The sequence below is a fragment of the Rhodnius prolixus genome, unplaced genomic scaffold (genome assembly GCF_049639745.1).
Source record: "Rhodnius prolixus isolate KJV_2025 unplaced genomic scaffold, Rpr scaffold_2, whole genome shotgun sequence".
Classification (NCBI taxonomy): domain Eukaryota; kingdom Metazoa; phylum Arthropoda; class Insecta; order Hemiptera; family Reduviidae; genus Rhodnius; species Rhodnius prolixus.
The window spans coordinates 11,317,778-11,330,317 of NW_027411592.1; the positions used below are offsets into that span (position 1 = coordinate 11,317,778).

General features: G+C 31.8%; 1 protein-coding gene across 1 annotated transcript; it reads right to left on the reverse strand.

Moving 5' to 3' along the window:
* Window positions 1-227: 227 nt before the first annotated feature.
* Window positions 228-11,209, reverse strand: PGAP1 (GPI inositol-deacylase). Its single transcript, XM_074120876.1, has 16 exons — window positions 10,922-11,209; window positions 10,613-10,766; window positions 10,143-10,363; window positions 9,735-10,001; window positions 8,581-8,754; window positions 8,193-8,458; window positions 7,974-8,118; window positions 6,433-6,686; window positions 6,248-6,358; window positions 5,913-6,131; window positions 5,645-5,830; window positions 4,672-4,834; window positions 4,362-4,585; window positions 4,134-4,235; window positions 3,790-4,055; window positions 228-2,598 (listed from the first exon to the last, which is right to left on the reverse strand). The coding sequence occupies exons 1-16, from the start codon at window positions 11,057-11,059 to the stop codon at window positions 2,387-2,389; spliced, it is 3,102 nt and encodes a 1,033-aa protein (XP_073976977.1). The 5' UTR covers window positions 11,060-11,209; the 3' UTR covers window positions 228-2,386.
* Between the last annotated feature and the right edge of the window lie 1,331 nt (window positions 11,210-12,540).

Sequence of the window (12,540 nt, forward strand, 5' to 3'; positions counted from 1 at the left end):
CAATTCGTTGGTGTTGCTGTTTGTAGAGTGCAGCACAACACAGATGACGTCATTATGCTACAAGATCCTCAATTTGCCATAATGTACACTTTTTACTGTACAACATTGTATAAATACAACATCCAGTTGCATCACACCTTCGTGGGAGTTATCGTAGCTTTTCTCCCGTGTGTCTATAAACTCTTAAAATTTAAGAATAATTGTGGCAAGAGTACAAAATTAAGAAATTCAAGATAACACATTTATTACATACTTTTACAAAGCATACATTTTTTAATAATTCTACATATATATTTTTTTTTAAAAAAAAAAGAATCTGATAAACCAACATAACACCTACAAAATAAATTACTACAAAAGAGACTGAGCGAATCTTAAAATTAAATTTTTAACTTAAGGAAGAAGCTAAAAACAGTTTCCCAATGGCAAAAATATTGAATGATTCAAATAAAACAACACTTTCTAAGAAAATTGTCTTAAGCTGATATTAAGTAATACTGACTATTTATTTTAAATGCGAAATGTGATGTAGTAGTAGTCCTTCGACTATAAAGAATAAGTATCAGAATAATATAAACATTATTTTTTACAATTCTCAGCTTGAGGGCAATAGTATTTATTAGGTAGTAAAGAATTCTTACTTTAAAAGGTATCAAATTTATTTGAGAGAAGAAAAAAATAAAATATTCTCAGACTAAATTGTATATTAAAATTTAAAAATGTGTTCTTTGAAGTAATAGGCCAATGATAAAAACAGAGTTGTAAAAATCAAGTTAAGGTGGACGGCAATATCTATAACATAATTATATTATGTATGTTTCATTCTCTATGACAATGATAGTAATTGATGTTACATACAAGTATTTTGTTGGTTAAGATTATAATTAATATTAAAAATCCTAAAATTTGATCTTACCTACATTACACAGAAGAAAGCATTTTCGTCGCTAATAGAAAAATTGTTCAACTTTTTTGTTTAAAATATTAATTATAATGAATAAAAACTGTATCACATTCTTGAAAAGTGACAGTATCAATAATACATTAAATAGAATTATGAATAACTAGTATGTACACAGTCAATAACTTGCAACAGTTTTACAAATGTGATCATAAACTCTTCGAATTTTTACATTAAAAAAAGAAAGAAGTATTTTTGAGGAAAATGTAACGTAACAGAGCGAAATCATTTAAGCTATAGGTTTCGAGGAAGATGAGTGAAAATCTTAAACCAGTTGGAATGAAAGAAAATTATCCTGCTGTTATAAAAAAAATAATGATATTGTCCAGCATTCGGATTCAACTAAATTTTTGAAAATAGAAAGAATTCTATTGAACTGGAAGTTTAATTCATGGAAAAAATTAATTCATTCATTATTCCTAAACTGATCTGAGGATTTTCATTTAGTATTAATATTTATAGCCAAAAAAAACTGACAGTATTACTTGGACAAATTATCAAAAAGCCCAATTCTTTTGAGATGCCATTCATTATACATGTACTACGTCAAAGTTACGAATTTTCAAGTTAATTTTTAAAAATAAAATATTTCCCTTTTTTTTTATCTTTTATAATATAAACTAAAAATTCTCTTAACTAAAAAAATGGGATAATTTGTCCAAAAATTCGAACTGGGACAAATCAAGACTCGGTTTAATGTCGGGGTGAGTAAAAAATCCGAGTTATGATCACCTTAAATTCCAAAAAGTTACATTCACATATTAGTCTTCTAAGTATGCTGTTAGTCAAAAAAGTTAAAGAATATGGCAAATAGAAGCATAAATTAGTTCTTGTTATTATTTCTACTATGAATATTTCCATTGAGCACCATTTTATAGTTATATATAATATATAAATACAATCTCTTGTTTGACTTAAACTATGTGCGCCTACTATTCTTAATTGAAATACTAATAAAAGTTATTACGAAAAAACTCAACAACCGATTCAAGATACCTCAACTTATCCCACTTAAGAGAAAGTATTGTACGTTAAATAAAAAAATAACTTCAGTTACAAAAACTCTTTTCAGAAATTACAATCTTTTATTCTCTTTTATATGAAAACTTTTCTTTTTGTTCAGATAAGAATAGTCAATCAAAACTTAAAATTTTCTAAAGCAAAAGTAATTAACAAAAAAAAAAACGAAAGCTTGGTTAAAGAGATTCTCATTGGCATGTTCCTTAACGATAAGGAGAAATTCAGAGATGGCAGATTTTCTTTGGTTTGGTAACTTCAATACCAGATCTATTCATATTCCATGTATCACAGAATAAAATTTAAAAAAGAAAAGAAAAAGTATATTACAAAAAAAGTAGTAATTAGAAATGCGCAATAGGGCACATATAAGATCTACATTAATGACTAGAATCATGATAACAGAATTTAACTAATATCTTTTTCGGATATTTGTTCAAATGAAGATGACGAGGCTTCGCTTGACGGGGTCTCTTCACCTCTCACACTTTCATTAATAATATTTTTCTCTTGTTCTTCGTCTTTTTGTTCTTCATCTTCACTTTCTTCTCTATCTCCTTCTTCTAGTTCCTCCTCTGCTCCTTCGTCGTCATTCTTGGAAGGAATGAATTCCGATAAATCTGTTAACAATATATTTCAATGTTTGAGGCAATAATTTTATTTCAATAAGAAAATGGATTGTATGGATCAATGTAGTGAAACCTTTAAATAATTTTTCCGTTGAAAAAAAAATAATAATAATAATAATAATAGTAAAATCGGGGAAGAAATTAGCTATGCGGTTAGCGTATAGGATTACCACGCGGAGGTCCCGGGTTCGAATCCAGCTGCTGACCCTTAGATTTTCTCTTCCTAGGAGCTTCTTACATCTCACTGTCCGGTGTTGGACAGTGTTGTCTGTAACGAGAGAACACAGTCCGGAGGCCGGCACTGAAAAAACAGTTTATGAGGATGCCTCATTTTATAAATGGGAGCAGTCAGCTCTCATCTCTTGATTCATCGATTAGGAAATCTCTACTCCAGCAATCAATTGGTCAGGTCAGACAATTTTCCTTTAATAAATAATCTATTTTTCAGGCGGGACTTAAGGTCCAAAAACCAGGTAAGACGTTTTCTTTATATAGTCAATTAGTAGGTGAACAAGGAAGTAGCGTTACCGTCTTTCTTTGTAATAAATTGAATTTCCCCAAATTGCAAAGGTTATTAACTTCGAATGGAACTTGTTTACCTATACCAAAGGCCCTGGTTAGATAGGGACTTTTGATAATAAACATTTTTCTCTTGTTAACTGCAATGCCCGTAAATAAAGAGACATCACTTTCTGGGAGAATGTCCTCTCTAGAGAAGAGATAATTGAAATTGTGTCTGGACAGATTGCCCTCGACCACGGTTACTTTTACGATATATAATTATAGCTTATATGGACCGATTTTTGATTAACTTGTTGGAGAAATATTATTTAATGTCATTTTACCGTTTTTCTTTTCTTTTAATGAAAGATATGTTTTTTGATAAATTAATTTAGTATTTTAGTATTTTTGATGTTCAGAAAATTCTGGGTAGACGGCATTTGCCAGCCTAGAAATTGTTTTTCATAATTGTGTATATTATGCTTAAAAATATATTATTACTATTATTATTATTATTATTGAAAAAGCCTATATAAAAACTATCAGTACAAGATGACCATTGCCGAACATACGCTGTAACTACATCAACATAACAAAAACAAAATTGCATTTAAAGGACTTCATCTCTAAACGCGACCGATAACATTCCAAGACATAATTTATATAAACCCAAATAATAACCTGAAATAATTTCAGCTTCACTCATTTTATCGTTGTGTAAAACTTCGACCACTTTAGATCCAATCTGGAAATCTTCCACAGAACCTTCTACTAATTCAGGTATTTCTTCTTCAGGTGTGAACCAAGGAGCAATGATTTGATGTAATGCAACTAGTACAAAAACTAAGGCCACAACATAGGATATGCGATAAATAGAAGTCTGTCCGTAAACCATTATGAGTACGGAAAGAAGAAAAATTAAATGTGATAACGGCTTGCTCATGATCCTGGAAAAATGGTTTATGCACTTTTAGTATTTTATTTTTATTTTAATTAAACTAAATTAAGAATCAATAAGTATTTACAATCCTGTTTTTGGTGTATCAGTTTGCCAAAGCACGCCAGCGCATATACACATAATGAAACTTGTAAAAAAACCAGGATCTGGTTGTAATTTTGTATTATACCTGAAAAGCAAAATTTAAATTTATATACATGAATATGTAATTTTAAGTTTTCAGTTTGTTCGAGATTGATAAATGATAATGGAAAAGGTAACATCTTCTTTAGAAGTTTGTAATGAAATATAATACCTGTATTGTTTAGCCCAGACCAGTACTGTCGGAATGTTGATGGCAACAACCACCGCCCATAATAATAACAAAGTCAAATGAAAACTAATATCTTTTATTGGCGGTACTTCAAATTTAGGAACGTCCAGTTTTTTCTTTTCTTTAAATTCTTTTAATTTAGTCTTGAATACTCTTAAAGGCCAGTAAACTATTTCTTCCCAAAAATCTTCATATAAGGATATCATCTAGGAGGAAAGAAAATTATATTCATATAACTTCCTCTTGTCTTGTTTTTAATTTCCATAATCCAAACAACTACTGAATTTTTTACCTTAAAAAAATAAAAACAAAAACCAATAGACAACGCTAGGCCACCGCAAGCTGAATGAGCCACTGATAACATAAAAGCAGCGACAATTATCGGCACCTTATTGGCACCGCTGATTACATAATCTGAGAGCCAGGTCAACCCGAGACAAAACTTGTTCAGGAACCTGACGAAAATTTAGAAATGTGTGTTTAGATTTGTAGTAACATTGAACAAGTGTAATAAATTTAAATAACAAGGAAAGCATATCCTTTTATTATGAACTCTATTAAAGTTTTTGTCAGTTTTTTAACTACTTTTAAAAGTGATGAGCTAGCTAGTACATCAAGTAAAAATATTAATTGGATTATCAAACCTATGTCTTGATTAGATGTAAAAATATAGATTTCAAATTTGTTACACTTGCAACTCTGTTTGGTTGGTTGCAAGTATTAAAAAAAAACTGTTTTATCTAACTGCCAAACGTTACGGCACACATATGAGTAATTCATCAGTGGCTTGATAAATGCAAAGATGTAAGCACTACACTAAGAGATTATAATCTGTGCGTCGTGAGATGTGAAAAGAAAAACTCAAAAACTAAAACCAATATTTTAACTTGATTTTGTATAAGTAACCATAGTGTACAGTCAAAAAAACATTGTACTTCCTAAATCTGGCAATGTTTTTTTTTACAGTTTTTTGATTAAAACTAAGACACAAATCCAGCCAAGTATACAATTTATTGTGGTTAAACATTTTCCCAAGACAATCATTAACATTCCAATGGAGACTTCAGACGTATTCTAAATTAAAATAACTTATTTTAGTTATTTAGATAAATAAATAAATATTTTCAAGTTAATGGATAAAAAAATTATATATTAAAAATTCGCTAATAACACATAAAAGCACCTATATTATTCCCCATTTTATTAAAGCATTATAAAAAGCATATTAATAAGGTAATAAAATATTAAAAATATTTAAATATTACCTTAGTAAAACAGCGTTGAACGCTTGGCCTTGGAATACTACTAAAAGTAAGAATCCAGATCCAATGATATATGTAAAGGCAAAAGCTGTCATATAAAGAAATACAGGTATTATCAAAAACTCCATAAAACCAGTTTGACCTTTCATATCGATCGGAGGAATAAATGTGAAATAAGTAGAAGCCTGCCTAAAATTGTAAATTGTAAACAACTTTAAAAAAAAAAAAAAAAAAAACAAGGAATTTATAATTAACAAAAACATAAACTCACTGTAAAATTGCAGCTGTAATTGCGGATGCTTGAATAATTACATATGGCTTAGCAGCTTGAGGCATAGCTACCTGTAATATTGGACAGGTTCCTTTTTCTTCCAATTCTCTTAACTGATACGCCAACGTTAACAACAAACATACAGTAATTAAAGAGAACACATTGATCCCGTGCTTCGCGATAACAGCTGCCAGAGATAATGACAAGGAACGGTCCAATCTTTATTTTAATATTTAAAAAAGAAAAAAAAAGAAGTTAGTTTTAAAGGATAAAGAAATTGTAAGTATTAGCAAAATATTAATAAAGTTACACAAATTAAAATTTTACCAAATTACCTGACTTTATAGACACATTGTGGATTCAATAAAAGTTCAACATGAACATTTGAAGAATCGGTGTTATTCTTAGGAGAGTGAACAATTACTGGAACTGATCCTTTGGAACCACTGCAAAGTACAATGTTAGAAAAAAAAAGTTTGATTATAAATCTTATAACTATCATTTACTAAATTCAACACACCTGATAATATTAGTGACCCCTTCATGACTCCATGGGATTTTTACATTCACTTCTGCCAGTAACGGTACGGAACAATTGGACGATTCAATAGTTATTTCATGTGCTTGCCATATTTTCTGAAGGCCTGGTATGTCAATAGAGTAATACAAAGAACCTGCTTCATTCTCCTTTAAAATCGTACTGCCAAGAAAATAGTTTGCATTTCCTATTAGAGTACGCTGTTTTTTTTTAAACAGATCTAGAGAGATTTGTACCTACGAAATAAAACGTTATTACTTTTATTCCCATTACTCCCAAAAAGGAACCCATTACCAATGAGAGGATTAATTGACACAATCGTTTCTTTAACGATATCCTATATATTATGATCAATCAGTAGATACAGTTTTCTTTATTAAATAAAGCCTTTGCGAAAATTCCCAAAAATAGAGAAGAGCACTTGTGTTATTAATCCGCAGAAAAACGAGCGTCTTATTGCGTTTCCATTAAAGAATATAACTGAAAAGGATTCAACTTCTTAGACAACCAAACGACCCATTTTGTAAAGTCTGCACATGACTAGTGTGAGACTGCATGGAAATCTTGACAAAAGTTGGTATACACAATAAGTTGTTTCTCGTCTAGATAACTGCCAGGGTATTCTGCACACAGGGGCAATAAGGCGGCAGTCTGCCTGGTCCGGGAGGAGTCCTGTGGGAGCATTCACAGGATTCGAACTTTCTTTTAGCAATGCAAAATAGCCTGTAGTCTGACGGCAGGATCTGATAAAGAATAGGGTAAATAGGATAGTGAAAGAACTTGAAACATAAAACAGGTATTGGTGTCAATGCGAAGGACTTGAACGGCTTATAGTTCGAAGAAGAAAAAACTCAATCCTCCTAACTTTGCCAGGAACCTTCTTTTAAGATACCAGGTTAATCAAACAGACTTCTTCTTAACTGGCGCTACAACTCGCTTGCGCGAATCTTGGCCTCCTCTATCAGTTTGCCAGTTGTCCCGGTCCAACTTTGAGGTTACGTAGTGGTTATTTTTTTGACGGGGTAGGGTTACTGGCCCTACGCCCAACCCCCAACCTAGAGGGCCAGGATTTTCTGTAGGGGTTTACTCCCTTAGCCTTTGAAAACGTTCTAACCCACAAGGCAGTGGGGGATATGGAGTAGGAAGGATACAGGAAACGGGTAAGAAGCGGGATAATGAAGCTTGTGAAGATACACAGGATAAGGTGTAGGGTCAGCTTCTCCTTTAGTCGCCTCTTACGACAAGCGGTAGATACTGTGGCCCTATTCTACTAACCCCAGAACCACAGGGGGTTTAATCAAACAGACTGGCTTTTCTAGCCAGTCATGGCACATTGGGTCTCTCAGGTAAAGATTATCTGTCAGTATAATCTATCTGGTCTCTATAATTAGAAAAAGTGAAATCATACTGAAACTGTGAAATGATGGCTAAAATTCATTGTCGAGGCTTGCAATAATTTTCCTATTCTGACAAACTTTAGGCATTCTAACTAAATAGATGTAAATAGTCCATTAAATACTAACGTATTCGCTTGTTGGCATTGTTCTGACCACAACATGTGTATATCCATCCTTTCGAAGTTTAGATAAATCTATTAACGCTGACTTTCTCTTCATTCCAACATTGGGTGCAATTTTAGCTTTATGTGATAAGTTCGACCCGATTTTACTGTAATTAGTCATTCAATATTAGGTTTTTAAAAATAAATACTAATATACTGAAGATAATTGTTAATATCGTACCAAACTCGCATATTGTTAACACTGTTGTCGACAACACATGCAAATATCCAATCTTTGGTCTCATGATTTTGTGTATGTATAGCAAGGCTATCGGAAGTGGTTGCAAGGGATATTGTTAAATGAGTTGGTAGAGTCACTCCATGGCGTTCAGACCACACCATATGTGATCCAATCATGGGGTACCAATTACTTGTATGCCTAATTCCATTCCAAAGTGGTACTTCTAAAGGATAATGAGATGGATGGTATCTTTTAGATCCGCTCCTCTGAAATACACAAATAAAACTTGAGTTGATTACTTCGATGGTAAATGGTTGATGAATTTACGCATTACATTCAATGTAGATTTAAAGAAATGCAGTTTTTTTTCAGCAAAATAGCTACTTACATCAATGAGATGGTACTTGAAAACATCTTGTCTTAGTTTAGCATCTTCTGAGATTAGATTACTTTTCAAATCCACACAGTCAAATAGTGCTCTTGCAATTACTAAAATTAATTCTTTACACCACAGTATACAGAGATGGTCAACAGACATCCAAACGTCAGGGATAGCAGTGGTCTAAAATGGAAATGTATTTATTACATAATACTCACAAATTAGCATTTTTTTCTGAAAACTTGTATTTTCATTTAAAACACTACAGGGGCAACTCAACTCAAAAATCACTCAATCAATTACCATCATCTAATCTCGCAAGTGCAAATTTATTCTACTGAAAGAATTTTAGTCAACAAAAATTATTCACATAAAGTTAAATTTTTTTGCTTCAAGAAAATCACAGTAAAAAAAGAAATTTTCCAGCACAATGGAAAAAAAAATCCTTTAATAGAAGTATATCTGCTTAATCTATATTTCAGAAAAACTGACACGATCGATCAGTCACAATCAATGAATTTTGAAAAAGTATAAGAACTGATATTCATTGATATACAATTAAAACTGCGATATGCTACAAACGATCATAAAAAATGTATAATCGAACTTCACTATAAGTTAGTTGTAAAAGGTGAATTTGTGTATGGGAGTGTGTGTTCCCAATTAAAAAAAAAATGCATTATTACGTAAGTTGCCTGAGATATCAACGTGTTTATCTCGTTCAGTTTCTCAAGGCTTATTACACAAATAAAAATGAAACATTAAACCCCCCAGAATAAAAAATAAAAACAAGTTTTACCAACCAGTTAGAACACAGTGAAATGGTTAGGTTTATGAAGTGTCAAAAAAATAAATAAATAATAAATCAAAACTTCAAAGCAGCAAGATTAACTCTAAATAGCCCACTGTTTTATTAAATGAATTCTATAAGCTAACTAATACACTGAATTCATTAATAAATTGTAAAATACATAAGTTCCCCAGTTTTGATCATGCAATGAAATTCAGTTTGACAATATGCCAAATTCTATTAAACATGAAGTGTAAAACTAATAATAGCAAATACTTCAGAAAAAAAATAATTTCTGGTTCACAGCAACGGGAAAACCTCAATTAAGAAAATATAGCTAAATGATGAAACATGAGTTCTTTTTGTTACTTACAATGATACTGATATCAGCATGCGGTGTTGATATCAAGCTAGATTTAACCAGAAGATCTCTTGGTCCTCCACCAATTGATAGGAGATTCAAATTTGTCTTTATTGTGGTATTATTATTCCAAAAATGATTAATACGTTCATAGTAGGATGCAAGCAATGGATCAAGCAGCAATGCCGGCGAGTGTGGTGCAGCTAAAGTAATTATAATTCTCACAGAATCAAGATTAAATTCAGGCTCCAGAAACAATCCTTTTGCTACGACTCCTCCCTAATAATGAAAAAAAAATTAATGGTAAAGAATGCATTATACTCGTATTTTCTTATTATTAATGTAAAAACAAATATTGTCAATGTGTCTCTTTTAAAAGCAGCTGACTGTTGCTTATAAGATTTGAAAATAAATACTAACCATCGAATGTCCAATCAATATCACAGACTTTGTTGAAAACTCAGGTCTATACAATGACAGAATCTTCTTAATGCATATGACGACAAATTTAGTTTGATCATTTAAAAATCCGCCAAATATTCCAGAATAATCTTCGTTAAGATCCACAGAAAAAAAATCGAAATGGAAAAGTGAACGTGAACCCACAGCTTTTCTAAGGCTTATAGAAGCTAATGAACGAACTGAAAATTATAAAGTAATTAATATGCTATAAGTGAACCTTTATGGAATATCACCATCATCATATTAAGACAGTTCGGTAGTACATTTGTATGAGGGTTGATCGCCAATCAAAGATATCATTCCTCATTAGAGCCCAAGATTCTATGGACATTAACAAAGATGACTGGTTGAAGTCATCGCTTATAAATAACATCAACTGTTATATAAACAAATTATCATTCACTATTGAATGAATATAAACCGTTTACCTTGTTTGGGTGAACCCCTATTACCCGGAATAAAAAGGACAGGAATACCGCTAAACTTCATGTCTCTCACTCGTTCAATGTATCTTCCTTCACCATAAGCATATAATCCGTATTTTTTATACAGATTAGTCACATTTGCAGGAAGCGAGACTTTCTATAAATTTATTAATTTTGGATTTAAAACAAGTAATTAATATTTTTTAGGTTTACAAGTGTTACATTCTGAGAATAGATTAACTTATGCAATTCTGATTTGGTGTGTTAATATTAATCAAAGCTAATATTTTGCTTTAAAATAAAGGAACTTACGATTAATTTAGGATATTCAAACATGTAAGTCATGTTACATCTATTTTCCTCGAAGTTCGAAATAAAATTATAACACCCAATTAAATAAATAAATACGAAAATAACAGAAAATAAAACAAAGCCAAGGTGCGTTTCCATTTTGATCAATAGATGTTCATAATTTCCGACTTTCACTAGTCCACTACACCCGTGGAACTGAACGCTACACTATTAACACAACTTCCATCAGATCTACCAGCGCTACGCCGTCGAGTTTATTCCCTCATCTGTTCGTCACTGAACAAAAAAAAAGAAGGTACACTATAAACAAGTAACAACAGCTTGCGCGCGCATTTACATAAAACCTCGGTGGGAGCTTTAAACTTAATTTTAAGTCAGCTTTTAAGATAAAGGAAAGAATCGTATTTTTCACAATATGTTTCATATTAATATATTATTAACATTAATAATATTTTAATAATTTCATATATTAATGTGTTATTTGTCCCAGACTTATAAATGTAACTTAGATATCAAAAAACAAAATAATACATGATGTATACATTTAAAATTGTTACTGGATCAAGTTTTAAGTTCGGAAGTCCAGAGGTAGTTAGGTTTTACATGCCTTACACTGTTCGTTCCGAGTTAGTTTTGTCTTCTTTGACATTCTTTTTTTGACTGTCAGACGGGGGTCCACTTGAAATTTGGACCTTGTATGGGTACTTCCAACTCCCTGCATATATTTTTATTCCATATGAACCACTGTGCAACTAAGCCATGAGATGATCTTTATTGGAAACCCTACTGCTCATCATTGAAGATTGAATAAAATAGATGTATCACAATGGTATGGCAGAGGACCGACTGTGCTGAATCTGTCAGGAAGAAAATAAAACAGCACTGCACTTATGTATGAGCATGAAGGCTGTTTGACTCTTCAGAAAAGAAAAAAAAAACACATAGCCCAGGAGCCCTCATCCATTTTCTAAGTCTAGTTAGACAGGGCTAGAGGAGGTGCTCAAAATAGCGGGTGCGAGTTGGACCCATTAGGTAGACCCCTTGCCACCCGGCAAGGCTTGATAGCAACCCTCGTAATATCCAATCTACCGCTTAGAAAAAAGAAGCGGAACTACAGTCTGACTTGATATGCAGCAATTCTTTGACTCATAATTTGGAAAAATGCAAAAAAACTACTGTAATAAACTGAATAAGATACGACGTTTAATTTGAAGGCTGCAAATTTGCATCACCAAGTTGTCGAATCCTATCATTCACTAATATGACTCTTGTGCATTGCCTAGAGGATCCATTCATATGTTCTTCCTCTTATCCCCTTATACGTGGGGAGTTTAGAGTAGGGGTTTAAAATTTGTCTCAATCAGTTCCATGATGAAATACTTTTTTTGGCGGAGGTCTAGAGGAACAGAAAATTTCAAATTTTTTGATATTAATGTTGTTTTTGGAACTAAGGTTTCCGCCAAAGTTTTTCTAATTTTCTATTTCTATTTAACCGGAGGTGTGACTTTGCAGAATAGTTTACAATTTTTCGTAATTTTCATTTTTGCGAAGACATTTCACAGGAAAATTTGATTAAAAGAGTTCTCGGAAAACTGTATCGCGAGGCATTTTTCTAAAGT